Source organism: Scyliorhinus canicula, chromosome 10 (assembly GCF_902713615.1).
Source record: "Scyliorhinus canicula chromosome 10, sScyCan1.1, whole genome shotgun sequence".
NCBI classification, from domain to species: Eukaryota; Metazoa; Chordata; class Chondrichthyes; order Carcharhiniformes; family Scyliorhinidae; genus Scyliorhinus; species Scyliorhinus canicula.
The window spans coordinates 177,273,846-177,293,287 of NC_052155.1; the positions used below are offsets into that span (position 1 = coordinate 177,273,846).

Consider the following 19,442-nt stretch of genomic DNA (forward strand, 5'->3'; position numbering starts at 1 on the left):
CGATGGGCAAGACGGTGAGGCAGCTGCGGAGGGGGGTGCAGTAGGAGTATGGAGAGAAGGCGAGTTGTATGTTGGTGCACCAACTGCGGAAGCAGGCGGCGTCTGGGGAAATATTTTTTTTTTTATAAATTTAGATTACCCAATTATTTTTTCTAATTAAGGGGCAATTTAGCGTGGCCAATCCACCTACTCTGCACATCTTTGGGTTGTGGGGACGAAACCCACGCAGACACGGGGAGAATGTGCAAACTCCACACGGACAGTGACCCAGAGCCGGGATCGAACCTGGGACCTCAGCGCCGTGAGGCGGTTGTGCTAACCACTAGGCCACCGTGCTGCCCTGTCTGGGGAAATATTAAGGGTGTGGGTGAAAATGGGGAAGTGGTGTCAGAGCCGGAGAAGGTGTTTAGGGGGTACTACGAGAAGTTGTATAAGGCTGAGCCAGGTGGAGAAGCGGGGGGGGGGGGGGGGGGGGGGGGGGGTTTATGGGACGAGTCCTGGAAGGGTTGCAGTTTCCAGAGCTGGATGAGGGAAAGAGGCAGGCACTAGAGGAGCCGTTGGGGTTGAGGGAGGTGATAGAGAGCATCAGGGGAGTGCAGTCGAGGAATGCGCTGGGACGGAAGACTTTCCGACGGAATTATGCAAGCTGTTTACGACAGAGTTGACCCCCCACTTGTTGGGGATGTTCAGCGAGGTGACAGAGAGGGGGGAGTTGCCAGCAATGCTGTCACAGGCGTCAATTTCATTGATACCGAAGAATGGGAAGGATCCACTGGAGTGGGGTCATACAGGCCCATCTCGTTGTTAAATACGGATGTGAAAGTGTTGTGAAGGTGTTGGCAGGTAGGATGGAGGGGTGTGCGCCAGAGGTGGTTTCTGAGGGTCAAACAGGTTTTGTGAAGAGGAGGCAGCTCTCCAACAACATCAGGAGGTTGTTGAATGGAGTTTTGACTCCGTCAGGGGATCGGCACTGGGAGTTATTGTATCCATGGATGCAGGTAGAGTGGAGGTACCTGTTCAGAATTCTGGGTAGGTTTGGGTTTGGGCTGATGATTGTGGCATGGGTGCATCTTTTGAATGCATCCCCGGTGGCTAATGTGTGTACAAACAAGATGAGTTCAGAGTGTTTTAGGTTGCAGAAGGGAACGAGATGGGGTGCCCGCTGTCGCCATTGTTATTCGCACTGGTAATCGCGCCTTTGGGGGTCTGCTGAGTGACGAGGGATTGAGAAAGGTGGGGGTGGCAGTGAGCACCGGAAACGGCCTGCTGTTGTTTGTATTGGACCCGTTGGAGAGTTTGGGCAGAATTATGGGCCTGTCGGAGAAGTTTGAGGCCTTCTCCGGGTATAAACCGAATGTGGGGAAGAGAGAGGTGTTTCCGGTGAATGGGGCATATTTGGGGGCAATATCATTTAAGGTGGCAAGAGAACGGTTCAGGTATTTGGGGATTCAGGACCGCACGAGTGGGCCATGATGCATAGGTTGAACTTGACAGCATTAGTGGAAGAGGTTAAGGGGGATCTTAAAAGGTGGGACACTTTGCATGTTGGCATGATTGATGTTGGCAGGGAGGGTACAGGTGGTAAAGATTAATGTGTTGCCAAGATTCCTGTTTGTTTTTCAGACCCTCCTGATCTTTCTCCCTAAGGCCTTCTTCCGGAGGGTTGAGGTGCTGATCTCGGAGGTTATATGGGCGGGGGAGGTGCCATGAGTGAAGAGGGTTCTGCTACAGAGGTAGCAACAGAAACGAACCTGTTGTATTATTACTCAGCTGTGAATGTGAAGAAGGTGAGGTGATGGTGGCGGGGAGGGAGGGTGGGGGGAGCGGGTCAGGTTGGAAGAGGAGTTATGTCGGGTGTCTAGTCTGAGGGCCCTGGTGACAGCCCCGTTGCCGTGATCCCCAGAGGAGTATACAAGGAGTCCGGTGCTGCAGTCGATGATCAGGATATGGAACCAGTTGAGGAGACATTTCAAGCTGGAAAAAATGTCGGTGGTGACGCCACTGTGTGTGAACCACAGGTTTAAGCCGGGGGGGAATGGACGGGATGTATGGGAAGTGGAAGGTCACGGGTTGGAGCAGGTTAGAGATATGTTCTCAGAGGGGAAGTTTGTGGGACTGGACGAGCTGGGGAGAGGTTTGAGCTGCTGAGGTGGAGCGAGTTGAGGTACATGCAGGTGCGGGACTTTGTGCGAAAGGAGTGGTGGACATTCCCCCAGGTATCGGAGTTATTGGAGCAACTGCTGCTTCCTGACGTCTTGGGGGAGGGGAGGATTGGTGATATATACGGGTAGTTGGGGGAGCAGAGCAAGGCACAGGTGGTGAGGATAAAGCATAAGTGGGAGGAGGGGTTGGGGAGGGAAATAGGTTGAAGACTCTGGTGTGAGGCGATGTGGCGGTTAAATTCAACTTCCTACTGTGCGAGGCTGAGGTTGATTCAGTTCAAGGTGGTGCACAGGGGTACACATGACTCGGGCGAGGATGAATGGGTTCTTCCAGGGGGTGACCACTGGGTGTGAGAAGTGTGGGCGGGGGCCGGCGTATCATGCTCACGTGTTCTGGGGTTGCGCGAAGCTGGAGAGGTTCTGGGAGATGGTGTTTGGGGTGTCATCCAGGATAGTGGGGGCTGAGGTCAGGACGGACTCTATGGTGGCGATCTTTGAGGTCTCGGAGGAGTCGGAGCTGCTGGAGGGGTGGGGCTGATGTGGTGGCCTTCACCTATCTGATTGCCTGACAAAGGAACCTGTTGAATTGGAGGTCAGCTACGCCTCGGGGCCTGGCTGGGGGACCTGAATGACTTTCTCTGGCTGGAGAAGATTAAATTTGTGGTCATATGATTTGCATAGCTGTCTGCCATTGGGGCAGAACACCGGCTTACCATTGGCCCTGGTCGGTCATGTGCCTCTCGACCGATTGGTCGAGAGGCTGAATTAACCACGCCTCCTTGCCGAGGTATAAATAGTCAAACGCCCAGCGTCCATTTTATTGTAGACAACCGCAGGGCTAAGTTCTAGTTTATTAAAGCCTAACTTTTGTAAAGCAACTCGTCTCTCGTGCAATTGATGGCTCATCAAAGTTTGAGTTGAGGGGGGGTCAGAGGAGGGCTTTGAGGTGCGGTGGGGGCTGTTCATGACGCCATTTGAGAAGTTATTTGTCGAGGGGGGAGGGAATAAAAGGGGGGGAAATTGTACAAACTGTGGATGATGACTGTGTATTTTGTTGATGTTATCTGTGTTTGGAATAAAATACCTTTTAAAAACAAAAAGAAGGTTCCAGAATGCAGGTGTCCACCTCAGTCGTGGAAAATGGACATTCCATGCCTCAGAAATGACGTATTTAGGATTTTGTGTGGATGTAAGGGGTCGGCATCCCCTTGGGGAGAAAGTCCAAGGCTTCCCCAGAGGTCTCAGCATCCAGAAATGTAACTGAACTCAAATCCTTCCTTGAGTGCGGTAAATTACTACGGCAGGTTCATTCTGAATGTAGCCACAACACTGGCTCCGCTACACCAGCAACTAAAGAAACATCAGATGTGGCATTCCCCTGATACTATCTGTCCCCTCCCTCAACCCCAGTGACTCCTCCAGTGCCTGTCTCTTCCCCTCCTGAATTGTAGAGCTGCCCAGAGGGGATGGAAGGTCTTACTCGCACAGAGTATTTTGCGGTGATATTTCGGAAGGTGGTGAGGGAGGGTGGACTTATCTCCCCCTCGCGAGCTGGACTGAACTCACCTGACAGAAGCCTTGTCCCGGCGAACCATCGTGAGCAGTAATCTTGATGTTTCACAACTTCCAAGAGAAAGAATGGCCCCTGAGAGGGTCTAGGACAACTCATCGCGGGTGACTCATCGCCGCCGACTCATCGCCGCTGACTCATCGCCAGCCCAACTCATCGCCAGCCAACTCATCGCCAGCCAACTCATCGCCAGCCCAACTCATCGCCGCCGACTCATCGCCGCTGACTCATCGCCGCTGACTCATCGCCAGCCCAACTCATCGCCAGCCAACTCATCGCAAGCCCAACTCATCGCCAGCCAACTCATCGCCAGCCAACTCATCGCCAGCCCAACTCATCGCCAGCCAACTCATCGCAAGCCCAACTCATCGCCAGCCCAACTCATCGCCAGCCAACTCATCGCAAGCCCAACTCATCGCCAGCCCAACTAAAAATTGAAATGCATGGTAATTCATGGTAAAGGCTGTCGGCGGCGGCGGGTAACTTTTGAACCATGAATTTCAAAATAATGAAATTTACCATGAATTTCAAAATACCACCGGTCTGAACTGTGATATAACTTGGTTTGCCGGCCGGTCTTTCTATCAAATGCTTGGTGCGGGCCGTTCAAAATTTACCCGCCGCCGACAGCTTTTACCATGAATTACCATGAATTTCAAAATACCACCGGTCTGAACTGTGATATAACTTGCTTCGCCGGCCGGTCTTTCTATCAAATGCTTGGTGCGGGCCGTTCAAAAGTTACCCGCCACCGACAGCTTTTACCATGAATTACCATGCATTTCAATTTTTAGTTGGGCTGGCGATGAGTTGGGCTTGCGATGAGTTGGCTGGCGATGAGTTGGGCTGGCGATGAGTCAGCGGCGATGAGTCGGCGGCGATGAGTTGTCCCATTCCCCCCTGAGATGGGTGAGGGAGCATCGCGACTACAAATGGGAAGGCCACGCCATCAGGTTTTACCAGGATATGGGAGGGGAGCAGGCAAAGGAGTGAGCGACATTCAACAAAACCAGTGAAGGAACGGCAATATATTTCCAAGCCAGGATGGTGAGTGACTTGGAGGGGCACCTCCAGATGGTGATGTTTCTGCTACTCTTGTCCTTCCAGGTGGTAATGGCTGTGGGTTTGGAAGGTGATGCCTAAGGGACTTGATGAATTCCTTCAGTGCATCATGTAGATGGTACACATGGCTGTGGTGGAGGGAGTGAATGTTTGTAGAAGGGGTGTCAATCAGCCAGGCTGCTTTGTACTGGGAGGTGCTGAGCTTCTTGAGTGTTGATGGAGAGCTGCACTCATCCAGGCAAGTGGGGAGTATTCCATCACACTCCTGACTTGTGCCTGGTAGATGGTTGAGAGGCTCTGGGGAGTCAGGAGGTGAGTTACTTGCCGCAGGACTCCTTGCCTCTGACCTGCTCTTGTAGCCACAGTAGTTCAGTTGAAAATGAAAATCACTTATTGTCACAAGTAGGCTTCATATGAAGTTACTGTGAAAGGCCCCTAGTCGCCACATTCCAGTGCCTGTTCGGGGAGGCTGGGACAGGAATTGAACCCACGCTGTTGGCCTGCCTTGGTCTGCTTTATTTATTTAGCCCAGTGTGCTAAACCAGCCTGAAGAGACCTACCATGCGGAATTAGTGAAGTCTTGCGACACCAAAACTCAGTAGAAATTTGAGTTAAACTTCTCGGATGCAAACAAGAATCTTTATTGCCTCTATTTGATTACAATTGAGAGAAACTTAAATCTATTCTCAATAAAGTCCGGCTAGCAAAATTACTTAAAGAGAAGTAACTTATAAACAATTTAACTTTCAAAATAATACAGGAATGGTTTCTTGCTTAAGGCAAAACAGCTTGCATTTACTTCAAGAGTTAGAGTGGAAAAGTGAAAATATGGAAAATAGAGACAGCAAATAGTTAGATCAAAGTATAGGATGATCCCGGAATAAAGATGGCCGCACGGACCATCATGTTTAAAGGAAATCTTATCAGTCTTGAGCCATCTATCTACACCTCTATGTCGTCTTAATTGGTTTGGGTTAGAATCAAATACATTTGATTCGATGGTTAACTGTCAATCCTTAATGTGCAACGTAAGTTCTGAATGTTTCATGTTTGAATATTTGTGTATGTTATGGAATGCGATTCTGTGCTTTTATCATGACTGGTTTCTACCGGTTTTCTGCTGACTTTGTTTTTATCCATATTCTGGACAATGGTGCCTTCATATTGCTGTAGTGCTTACTTGGCCTTGATCTGATTACTGGTACAGCTCATTTCTTAAGCTTTTCCATCTTGCTTAGAAAAAATGTTGTTTTAATCTCCAATTAGTTTATGCATGTCTCAGGCTTTTTGTGTCTCTGTTGAAGCTATGGGCGGAATTCTCCGGTCCCGGGAAAAATCAGGAAGGCCGTCGTGAACTCGGCCGAGTTTTACGACGGCCTCGGAGGCCGCTCCTCGCCCCCTATTCTCCCCTCCCGGCGGGGCTACGAGCGGCGCTCCGTAACACTCGGCCTGCAGGCGGCGCGCCGAGAGTTGCCGCCATCGTGAAACCGTCACGAACGGCAGGCCGCTCGGCCCATCCGGGTCGGAGAATCGGCGGTCGCTGTGAAAATCGGCGGTCACCGTGAAAAACGGCGAGCGCCGATTCTTCCGAGCGGGGGGTGGGAGAATCGCGGGGGGCGCCAGGGGGTCATGAAATGAGTCGGGGGGCCCTCCCACGATTCTCCCACCCGGCGTGGGGAGCGGAGAATCGCGCCCTATGTGCTTTATCAGGACCTGAGGTTATGAGTGCTGAAATCCTCATTTTAAAATGGGTATTAAAACTGGGTCTTAATATTTACACTAAATAGCCTTCTTTTACCTATCAGATCTATCAGGAAATAGTCGATTACTATCACAGCCCCTGTTTAAATGTGCACCCCTTCCCCATCCACAATGACCAGTAACCCAGTGGTGGTTGGCACGGCTGCCTGGATACACTCTGCAGAAATTACAAAAGGGAAGAAAGAGTCAAAAGTTAACGTTTACATAGATGTAGTATATGCATGTTCAGCATAGCAAGGGTTAATGTGGGACTGGGGAATTGAATCGTCAACAGTATGATACAGAGAGACACATGACCATTAGTTAGAAGACAGAGTGGGGGTCAGCATGGAGTTAACTCCTAGTCTGGGCTAGATTTGGTACATACGTATATAGTTATGTGTTATCAATAAACACCATTGTTCAACCTTACAAGCCTCTGAACCTCTTTGAAAGATGTACAGAACAAACCTTACAACAATACAAACATAACATAAATGCAACTGCATATGGGAGGCACAGTGGCGCAGTGGTTAACACTGCAGCCTACGGCGCTGAGGACCTGGGTTCGAATCCTGGCCCTGGGTCACTGTCCGTGTGGAGTTTATACATTCTCCCCGTGTCTGCGTGGGTTTCACCCCCCACAGCCCAAAGATGTGCAGGGTAGGTGGATTGGCCACACTAAAATTGTCCCTTAATTGGAAAGCAAATAATTGGGTACCCTAAATTTAAAAAAAAAAATGTAACTGCACTTTAACGAATTATGAAAAGCTGACTGGACAGTGGTAAGCGCTGCTGCCTCACGGCGCTGTGGACCCGGGTTCGAACCCTGGCCCTGGGTCACTATCCTTGTGGAGTTTGCACGATCTCCCCGTGTCTGCGTGGGTCTCGGCCCCACAACCCAAACCAATGTGCAGGATAGGTCCGTTGGCCACGCTAAATTACCCCTTAATTGGAAAAAATGAATTAGGTACTTCTAAATTTATTTTTCTTTAAAAGAAAAGCTTTTTTTTAAACTCCCCAAAATTGCCGGACCATTAATGCAGTGCATTCATAACTGACCCCTTTAATGGCAAATGCTGCGCACCATTTGGTGGCAGGTTTTTAGGGGCAATTGTCCATGATAAGCATGGATAGCGTTCATAGAATCTTCATTGAATCCCTGCAGTGCAGAAGGAGGCCATTTGGTCCATCATCTCTGCACCAGAAAGTTCAGCCTACCTAGGCCCACTCCCCTGCCCTGTCCGCATATACCCACCTAACCTACAGATCTTTGGGCACTAAGGAGCAATTTACCCTGGCCGATCCATCTAACCTGCACATCTTTGGACTGTGGGAGGAAGCCTATGCAGACATGGGGAGAATGTGAATAATCCACATACTCACCCAAGGCTGGAATTGAAGCCGGAATTGAACCCAGGTCCCTGGTGTTGTAAGCTGGCAGTGCTAACCATTGTACCACTGTGTAAGTAGCAGGGACTGTACTTCTCCTGGTTGGAGCAGTGAAACATCACAGAGCCTTGGACAGTCCTCTGGATAACCCGCCAGTCAACACATCTGCCTCTTTGACATTTTTCATTATTTCCTCTGTGGCCAAGTAGAATTCACAAATACAGTCTTTCAGTCATATCTAGCTGAAGGCTTTCTTGAAATAACCTTTTCCTGATATATATATGTATATACATAAAAACTGCCTTTCTCTGAGAAGGATAAATATTTGAACAGCTTGTTTTTCATCATCTGGGCCTCTCCGGTCAACAAGAGGGTCATCCAAGGTACATGAGACGAATGTTAAAGACTTTGACTTTGTGTCTTCAGGAGAGAAAGGATTGAAATTGGGGAAGAGGGGGCTGTGCGGTGGTAGGTGGGTGGGAGGGGGGGGGGAAGGGGGGGGGGGGGGGGGTTGCAGTGGCCAACAAATTCTTTCATTGGCACCAGAGCTTCTGCTGTGAATTTTAGAGCAGTCTGTCTTACCACTTCTGTAGCAAGGAGAATTCATATGAATCGCAGAACACAAATCAAATTTTTTTCAGGCATCATTCGACTTCTGTGGGGAAGATTGTGAATTAGCTGTACCCCTTTACAGTAGAGCTGAACTTGTCCGATACTGAGAATGTGATCACGGGGGCAGCATGGGGGTTTGGAGTAAGGGGTTGGTGCTGTTATCTTTTCGATATCTAAGTCGATCGGGATGCACAATCTTTTTGGAAAATCGCAAATGGCCACTGTACAGTAGGGGGGCTCTGGACAATCTAAAGCTTCCACCTAATTTAAGTACATACTGGGGGGCTGGAATCCACTCTGTTGACACGAGCACATGCCCACCAGTGCCCTGCACCACTGTCCCCTACCAGGATCTGCATGGTCCATGGGAGGATCACGAGGTCCTCCAAGACCCTGAATGAGACAAGCAGGCACAACTGTGATTTGGGATTCACATTCGGTGCCTAATTGCCCCAGGCATATGGAAACTGCCCTGGCTGCATGCCTTGAAAATCCTGGGTGAGTGAGCAAGGAAGGGGGAGATATCCATCTGCATACTACCTCTTTACCCCATGACTGTTCACCATCTCCCTTCAATATGTTGCAGGGTAAACAAGGACATCAGGGATCACCTGGACGTGATGGGCCGCCAGGACCAATGGTACTGTGCAATTCTTTACGATTCTCTGTCATGCTATGAAATGAAATAACTTGCGGAGGTGAGTGAGGGGAGTTCCCTCCAATTGAGGCCAAAGAAGACAAACACGGAACTCAATCATTTAGGTCTTGCAGCCACTCTAGCCTCTCTTGAAAAAAGAAGGCTGAGGGGTGGCATAATTGTTAAAAGTAAGAAAGGTTTCGATCGGGTGGATGCGGGGAGAATCTTTCTTCTTGTGGGGAAGAGCTAATCGAGAGCTTGTCAGTCGAAGAGAGTCAGCAAGAAATCAAACAGAAAATTCAGAAGCAACTTCTTTTCCCAAAGAGTGGCGGGAATACTGGGCTCGCTACCACAAAGAGAGGTTGAAGTAAATAGTATTGGTGCACATTTAAGGGTACGTTCGACAAGCAGATGGGAGAGAAGGGAATGGATGGTTACATTGGTGGATTTAGATGCGGAAAGCCAGGAAGAGGCTCAGGTGGAGCATTAATATTGGCATGGATTGGATGGGTCAAATGGCCTGTCTCTGTAAACCTACGTAATCCACTCATGGAGGGGATTGAAGAGAGAAAGAACACTCAATAGAATAGATAGTAGATGGGAAGTGCTTAGAAGGACCAGGGTGGTTATATGCATTGTACAGTTATCATATTAAAATATATTGAATACCAACATGGTAACTTCGTTCTCCATGCAGGTTCCAGTCATATACCCATTTTGTGTTGAGTGATTAATTAAAAAATATATATTATTAGTTTTACAATTTTTTTAACAAAAAATGCAATAAATGTTTTCAGAGCACAACTGGTACAGTACAAAACAATAATTATTACAAATGTAAGAACAAGCGAGACAGGATAAATTCAGAACAAGAGACTTTAAGAACTGGTGCATCCAGCTTTAATACCGGATTAATAAAAATAATGGGGGAAGAAAGAGTATACGGCTGTATAAATAAGATAGGATAATATCTCAGGCCACACACCTTTTATGTATAAGAAGATAAAGACTTACAATATGGCTCATGGGAAACTTTGCAAGTGTAAGTCAGACAAGGCAGAGCCTAAAAATTAGAGATGGGGTCCTACAATTTGCAGAATGTATCAGACTTAGAATAGGTAACAGGCATCAGATATTCTATAGGAACACACTCCATGACTAATTTATGCCGATTTTGAATTGAAGGAGATTGGCCGAGCGAAGAGCAGTGGATATTTTTTATAAGCTGCAGAAGTTAGGATGTTGCACGGCCTTTTTTCATTGACGTCAATAATTTTCCCCTCTGGAACACCCAGAATTCGGAATAAAGGATTAAATTCGAAGGCTCTGTCAAATATCCTCTCGAGCTCCCTAACGACACTAGACCAATAGGATTGAATACAAACACAGGTCCATACGCAGTGTATATAATCACCCTCGACTACCAGGAACTTTAGGCACATCGGGGATAGAGCAGGATCAAACCTGTGTCTCAAACTCAGTGTGATGTGCAAAGATTCAGTACCTTAAACTGACACTCCTTTATAATATTGCAAACCAAACTTATATTGGCATAATCTCATATACTACCCCATGTCTCCTCATCAATATTAGTTGCCAAGCCTTGTTCCCAAGACTGCAAAGTATCCAATGTACTAATACCGGATCTAGAACAAAAGGTATCATAAAACTTGCTAATTAATTATTTAGGCTCCACAGAAATCAGGTTTCTTTCCATCAGGGAAATAGAGGAGTTAAGACATGGAGTTGTCTTTTTCAGGATAAAGTCTCTGAGTTGCAGATACTTAAAAAAAAGGAGTGCCTCAGGTTTCAAATTGTTGGCACAGCTGTGCACAGGGTGGCAAGGAAGCACCACTGAACATCCTTCAACTGCCTCTATCTCTCCAAGTATTGAATCCATGGTCCGTAAGACCGGTGGGAAGTCCGGGCTTTCCTGGATGGGAGAAAGAGTGGAGGTCAGTTTAGATCTCCCTTCTAATTGATTGACCATTCTCCATGCTGTATGAGTATTAATACTAATAATCTTACAAAGAAAAAGGGCGTGGAGGTAATAAACAAGTTTAGGGAGTTAGGCTGGAAGTTAAAGGCCAGGACAGACAGAGTTGTCATCTCTGGTTTGTTGCCGGTGCCACGTGATAGCGAGGCTAGGAATAGGGAGAGAGTGCAGTTGAACACGTGGCTGCAGGAATGGTGTAGGAGGGAGGGCTTCAGGTATTTGGATAATTGGAGCGCATTCTGGGGAAGGTGGGACCTGTACAAGCAGGACGGGTTGCATCTGAACCAGAGGGGCACCAATATCCTGGGGGGGAGGTTTTCTAGTACTCTTCGGGAGGGTTTAAACTAATTTGGCAGGGGAATGGGAACCGGATCTGTAGTCCAGCAACTAAGGAAGCCGATATTCAGGACGCCAAAGCATGTAGTGATGCAGTGGGGAAGGTAACACTGACAAAGGAGAGTACTTGCAGGCAAGGAGATGGGTTGAAGTGTGTATACTTTAACGCAAGAAGCATCAGGAATAAGGTGGGTGAACTTAAGGCATGGATCGGTACTTGGGACTACGATGTGGTGGCCATTACGGAAACTTGGATAGAAGAGGGGCAGAAATGGTTGTTGGAGGTCCCTGGTTATAGATGTTTCAACAAGATTAGGGAAGATGGTAAAAGAGGTGGGGGGGAGGGCGGGGTGGCATTGTTAATTAGAGATAGTATAACAGCTGCAGAAAGGCAGTTCGAGGGGGATCTGCCTACTGAGGTAATATGGGTTGAAGTCAGAAATAGGAAAGGAGCAGTCACCTTGTTGGGAGTTTTCTATAGGCCCCCCAATAGCAGCAGAGATGTGGAGGAACAGATTGGGAAACAGATTTTGGAAAGGTGCAGAAGTCACAGGGTAGTAGTCATGAGTGACTTCAACTTCCCAAACATTGAGTGGAAACTCTTTAGATCAAATAGTTTGGATGGGGTAGTGTTTGTGCAGTGTGTCCAGGAAACTTTTCTAACACAGTATGTAGATTGTCCAACCAGAGGGGAGGCCATATTGGATTTAGTACTTGGTAATGAACCAGGGCAGGTAATAGATTTGTTAGTGGGGGAGCATTTTGGAGGTAGTGACCATAATTCTGTGACTTTCACTTTAGTTATGGAGAGGGATAGGTGCGTGCAACAGGGCAAGGTTTATAATTGGGGGAAGGGTAAATACAATGCTGTCAGACAAGAATTGAAGTGCAGAAGTTGGGAACATAGGCTGTCAGGGAAGGACACAAGTGAAATGTGGAACTTGTTCAAGGAACAGGTACTGCGTGTCTTTGATATGTCCCTGTCAGGCAGGGAAGAGATGGCCGAGTGAGGGAACCATGGTTGACAAGAGAGATAGAATGTCTTGTTAAGAGGAAGAAGGAGACTTATATAAGGCTGAAGAAACAAGGTTCAGACAGGGCGCTGGAGGGATACAAGATAGCCAGGAGGGAACTGAAGAAAGGGATTAGGAGAGCTAAGTGAGGGCATGAAAAATCTTTGGCAGGTAGGATCAAGGAAAACCCCAAGGCCTTTTACACATATGTGAGAAATATGAGAATGACTAGAGCGAGGGTAGGTCCGATCAAGGACAGTAGCGGGAGATTGTGTATTGAGTCTGAAGAGATAGGAGAGGTCTTGAACAAGTATTTTTCTACAGTATTTACAAACGAGAGGGGCCATATTGATGGAGAGGACAGTGTGAAACAGACTGATAAGCTTGAGGAGATACTTGTCAGGAAGGAAGATGTGTTGCGCGTTTTGAAAAACTTGAGGATAGACAAGTCCCCCGGGCCTGACGGGATATATCCAAGGATTCTATGGGAAGCAAGAAATGAAATTGCAGAGCCGTTGGCAATGATCTTTTCGTCCTCGCTGTCAACAGGGGTGGTACCAGAGGATTGGAGAGTGGCGAATGTCGTGCCCCTGTTCAAAAAAGGGAATAGGGATAACCCTGGAATTACAGGCCAGTTAGTCTTACTTCGGTGGTAGGCAAAGTAATGGAAAGGGTACTGAGGGATAGGATTTCTGAGCATCTGGAAAGGCACTGCTTGATTAGGGATAGTCAGCACGGATTTGTGAGGGGTAGGTCTTGCCTTACAAGTCTTATTGACTTCTTTGAGGAGGTGACCAAGCATGTGGATGAAGGTAAAGCAGTGGATGTAGTGTACATGGATTTTAGTAAGGCATTTGATAAGGTTCCCCATTGTAGGCTTGTGCAGAAAGTAAGGAGGCATGGGATAGTGGGAAATTTGGCCAGTTGGATAACAAACTGGCTAACTGATAGAAGACAGAGAGTGGTAGTGGATGGCAAATATTCAGCCTGGAGCCCAGTTATCAGTGGCGTACCGCAGGGATCAGTTCTGGGTCCTCTGCTGTTTGTGATTTTCATTAACGACTTGGATGAGGGAGTTGAAGGGTGGGTCAGTAAATTTGCAGATGATACGAAGATTGGTGGAGTTGTGGATAGTGAGGAGGGCTGTTGTCGGCTTCAAAGAGACATAGATAGAATGCAGAGCTGGGCTGAGAAGTGGCAGATGGAGTTTAACCCTGACAAGTGTGAGGTTGTCCATTTTGGAAGGACAAATAGGAATGCAGAATACAGGGTTAACGGTAGGGTTCTTGGCAATGTAGAGGAGCAGAGAGATCTTGGGGTCTATGTTCATAGATCTTTGAAAGTTGCCACTCAAGTGGATAGAGCTGTGAAGAAGGCCTATGGTGTGCTAGCGTTCATCAGCAGAGGGATTGAATTTAAGAGCCGTGAGGTGATGATGCAGCTGTACAAAACCTTGGTCAGGCCACATTTGGAGTACTGTGTGCAGTTCTGGTTGCCTCATTTTAGGAAGGATGTGGAAGCTTTGGAAAAGGTGCAAAGGAGATTTACCTGGATGTTGCCTGGAATGGAGAGTAGGTCATACGAGGAAAGGTTGAGGGTGCTCGGCCTTTTCTCATTAGAACGCAGAAGGATGAGGGGCGACTTGATAGAGGTTTATAAGATGATTAGGGGAACAGATAGAGTAGACAGTCAGAGACTTTTTCCCCGGGTGGAACACACCATTACAAGGGGACATAAATTTAAGATAAATGGTGGAAGATATAGAGGGGATGTCAGAGGTAGGTTCTTTACCCAGAGAGTAGTGGGGGCATGGAATGCACTGCCTGTGGAAGTAGTTGAGTCGGAAACGTTAGGGACCTTCAAGCGGCTATTGGATAGGTACATGGATTAGGGTAGAATAATGGAGTGTAGGTTAACTTCTTAAGGGCAGCACGGTAGCATTGTGGATAGCACAATTGCTTCACAGCTCCAGGGTCCCAAGTTCAATTTCGACTTGGGTCACTGTCTGTGTGGAGTCTGCACATCCTCCCCGTGACTGCGTGGGTTTCCTCAGGGTACTCCGGTTTCCTCCCACAGTCCAAAGATGTGCAGGTTGGGTGGATTGGCCATGATAAATTGTCCTAAATTCTATGAGTAACCTCGGACAAAAGTTCGGCGCAACATCGTGGGCCGAAGGGCCTGTTCTGTGCTGTATTTCTCTATCTCTATCTACCTAAGAGGATTATCACATCTGGCAGAACCTGACCTCAAGTTCCCATAAAACAACAAGACCTGCATCAGGTAAACTGACTGGTCTGCTTCAATATGAAGCCAAATAGAGGTAGGGACCTTCCCATCCCAATTCCTTATATACCTAATGTGAGAGGTTAACTGGTGCAATCTAACAATCCCCCCTTGGAACCTGGGAACAACAGCTTGGTGAACTTTAGACGTGACTTCTTTTTACTCCAAATAAGCAAGCCAATCATTCCAATCTCCTTGAAGATTCTTGCAGACAACAAGATTGGCGATATCTGCAAGGGATTCAGAAATCTAGGCAACACATTTATCTTTTTTAAAAATAAATTTAGAGTACCCAATTCATTTTTTCCAATTAAGGGGCAATTTAGCGTGGCCCATCCACCTACCCCGCACATCTTTTTTGGGTTGCGGGGGCAAAACCCACGCAATAAAGGGTTATGGGGTTTGGGCGGGAAACTGGAGCTGAGTCCACAAAAGATCAGCCATGATCTCATTGAATGGCGTAGCAGGCTCGAAGGGCCAGATGGCCGACTCCTGCTCCTTGTTCTTATGTTCTTATGTAAACACGGGGAGAATGTGCAAACACCAACACGGACAGTGACCCAGAGCCGGGATTGAATCTGGGACCTCAGCGCCGAGATGCAGCAGTGCTAACCACTGCGACACTGTGCTGCCCTAACACATTTATCTTCACCAAAGCAATCCTACCCAGCAATGAAACCGGTAGGGAAGACCAACAAGTCAAATCCCACTTAACAGATGCAATCAACCAAGGGAAATTGGCCCTATATAATTGCTTGAAAGAGGAAGAAATTATAACACCCAAAAACATAAACTCCAATTTGGAACACAAAGTGAAAATTGGCGAGGGCGATGAGAAGGGGGGTCTCTGCCCCTCAACTCGCCCACTGGCCCCCGACCTTGTACAATTAATCCTATAACTGGAGAAGGCACTAAATCGATCCACCGCATCAATAATAATGGGAACCGAAATATTCAGTTTTGTCACAAACAGCAGCACATTGTCAGTATTAAGCATGATCTTATGCTGCCTCTGCCCACAACCCAGCCCCAATAATAAGGATTCCTGCCGAATAGCTTCTGCCGGTGGCTCAATGGCCAATTCGAACCACAAGGGGGCAGGCCTGCCTAATCCCTCTCTGCAGAGCAAAGTTCTCCGATCTAAAGCCATTCATGAGCACTGCCGCCCCGGGTCTATGCTGCACCTTCTGAATCCATTTCACATACTACTCACCCAACCCAAATTTCTGCAATGTGTAAACCAGGATAATTCCAGTTCACCCGATCAAAGGTTTTCTCCGCATAGAAGGAAATCATCAACCCGTGCAGTATCCTCTTCTGGAAAGCCTGGATCACATTCCAATATTATTACTGGAAAACCAACCTTTTATGAAGCCAGTCTGATCCTCCCGAATAATCATAGGGAGAATTCCCTCCAAATACCTCATCAAAACCTCAGACAACACTTTCAGATCAACTTTCAAAAGTGAGATTGGCCTGCAGGAGGCTCACTCCTCTGTGTCCTTGCCCGCCTTCAAAATCAGGGAGATATTTACCCCCCAGAATGTCAGTGGTAACTGTCATAATATCCGCTCATGTATATCATGAGATGCAGACAGGCAGTGATTGACACACAGGATAGCCAATGAACACACATGACACAGAACAACCAATCACCAGACAGGACACCACCACTATAAAGCCCACAGGGCATTAAAGCTCTCCCTCTCTCACAGGACACAGCCAGTGTAATGAAATGAAAATTGCTTATTGTCACAAGTAGGCTTCAAATGAAGTTACTGTGAAAAGTCCCTAGTCGCCACATTCCGGCGAGGCTGTTACAGGAATCGAACCGTGCTGCTAGCTTGCCTTGGTCTGCCTTCAAAGCCAGCGATTAGCCCAGTGAGCTAAACAGCCCCATGTGAACACCATCACCATGTGATAGAGAGCTAGTCTGGTCAAGCCAGTAGGAGGTTATCAGTTAGGTTAATAGAGTGTCAACCCACAGCAGATTATGTACAGCAATCAACAGGGTTCAATAAAACAGTGTTGGACCATCTCCTGTGTCGGAAGCCTGTTTCTCAATTTACTGCATCCAGTTGCAATCGGTGTTAGACCAACACAGATAACATATCAGTAACGGGCATGTCTCAAAAGAATGACACACCAACTAATGGTTCCATTAACAAGTCCTTAAATTCCCTATAAGAAGCACACCAAAACCATCTGACCCAGAGGCCTTGCCCAGGGAGGGGGTGAGGAATGGGGGTAGGGTGGGTGCAAGCCTTCAAGCAAAAGCTCCAAGAAGACAGGAGCGTGGTCAGATATTACAATGCTACCTATGGCACAGGAGGATACCAAATATAAGATTTCCCTCGACAAAAACACAGTCAATGGGTCACTGTCTGTGCGGAGTCTGCACATCCTCCCCGTGTGTGCGTGGGTTTCCTCCGGGTGCTCCGGTTTCCTCCCACAGTCCAAAGATGTGCAGGTTAGGTGGATTGGCCATGATAAATTGCCCTTAGTGTCCAAAATTGCCCTTAGTGTTGGGTGGGGTTACTGGGTTATGGGGATAGGGTGGAGGTGTTAACCTTGGGTAGGGTGCTCTTTCCAGGAGCCGGTGCAGACTCGATGGGCTGAATGGCCTCCTTCTGCACTGTAAATTCTATGATCTATTCTATGATCTATGGTCTAATTCTAGTACAACACTGATAAGGAGCCGGGAAAAAAGTAAAATCTCTATCTCTAGGGTGAAATGTCCTCCACACATCCAGGTATTCCACTTCCTCACACTGGCCACTGGCCTGGAGGGTGAGGTGTGGGGGTGGGTGGAGTTGTTAGTAACCGGGAACTTGTCCATCAAGGGGTTCAGATGACAATTAAAGTCTCCACCCACAAAATAATTGACCAAAGTCAATTCTGCAAAAAACTCTGGGGACTAATTTGGAGGGCCATACAGATTCATTAGAAAGACCAGTCCTCCCTTAATAATCATATACCTCATACCTAACACCCCGCCTCCCCCCCCCCCACCCTTATCCTTAACACAATTCTCCAGCTTGAAGGACACATTCTTGTTGACCAAGATTACCACACTCCTGCTGCTCATGGGAAAGGAGGCAGAACTTTCTAATGGCACAAAGTGAGCAAAGAAATGACTTCCACCAAAATGTTCTGCCTAAAAAGAATCTGTACTGTTGATGCATCACTAATGGGCTGAAAAGACAAGGACATTCCTCCCTTGAGGCATCTTAATAATCTGAGCTGTTAACGAACATGGCAAATTGTTTATTCATCGTCTCCTGCCGCTCAGATAGCTTTCTCACCAGGTCAATAATTTTCATTTCATTCCATGAGCTTCAATAGTCGTTTAGGAGGGGCTTAATTAAAGGCCTTCTGGAACGCCACATAGATAACATCCATGGGTACTCGCTGTTGGAACCAACAATTCTACGGACACGTGCTTGTAGGATTAGAATAGCGGTTTTAATATACTCACAACAGAGCCAGCCTATTAGCCATTGACCTTTCGGTGAACTGGCCGGCTGACCATGTGGCACTGATCTTTATACAGCAGCTCCAGGGGGAGGAGTCCTGGCGGAACCAAGGGAGAAGCCCAGTACAATTCTCGAGCATTCCCAGAGCTACTCCCCCTGGTGGTCAGGTAGTGCAATTGCACTTACAATATAGACACATGTATATACAGATTATAATCCGGTGTGAATCACATTCACCACACTCGCCCATCCACTAATTTAATCACCTCTTCAATAAGTTCAATCACGTTCATCGGGCAGGATCTACAAACCCACGCTGGCTTGTTTTGGTCAGTTGAAAATGCCACAGGAGATCAATGAGTATTCTATTAGAATATTTTTTTTCTTTCATGCGACCTGAGCACGCCGACCTGCCCAGAACCCGTAGCACACAGGGGTTGATTAATGTCTTTCTGGAATTCTAAATCTTGTGTTGCTTTCTTTCTTCCCTTTTTATGTCGTTGCTCGATGATTGTCCAGGGGGAGGTTGGTGGGTCAGGACTGCCAGGTCTTCCAGGACATCCAGGCTCAGCAGTGAGTGGATCCACATTTCAATTCCAATGACAGTATTTCATAGCAAAGTTGGTTTATGTCTAATTCTTTAAACTGTTGCTCTCTTTTAAGATTCATCATGATGTCACTAATCTAAGTCTGCATCTATATTTCTGAATGAACTTGTTCACTGGAATGTTATTGTTTAATCATTTGCTGTAGTTCATGCCCGCTGCGATCAGGTGTTACCTCAGAGACCAAGCAGTGAGAATTTTTAATAATTCATTCATGGGATGCGGGCATCGTTGGCCAATCCACCATTTGTTGCCCATTCTGCCTGTATTCTGACAGTGCAGCACTCTGCCTGTACTCTGACAGTGGAGCACTCTGCCTGTACTCTGACAGTGGAGCACTCTGCCTGTACTCTGACAGTGGAGCACTCTGCCTGTACTCTGACAGTGGAGCATTCCGCCTGTACTCTGGTAACGGAGCACTCCACCTACACTCTGACAGTGGAGTACTCCGCCTGTACTCTGACAGTGGAGCACTCCGCCGGGACTCTGGCAGCAGAGCATTCCACCTACACTCTGACAGTGGAGCACTCCGCCTGTACTCTGACAGTGGAGCACTCC

General features: G+C 47.5%; 1 protein-coding gene across 1 annotated transcript in view; it reads left to right on the forward strand.

The window, feature by feature from the left end:
* Positions 1-19,442, forward strand: part of si:dkey-225n22.4 (collagen alpha-1(XXI) chain) — a 229,012-nt gene that overhangs the window by 183,770 nt on the left and 25,800 nt on the right. The window contains exons 20-21 of the mRNA XM_038810217.1: positions 9,125-9,178; positions 18,799-18,852. Of these exons, the coding sequence (XP_038666145.1) occupies positions 9,125-9,178; positions 18,799-18,852 (108 nt within the window). The remainder of the gene's footprint in view (positions 1-9,124; positions 9,179-18,798; positions 18,853-19,442) is intronic.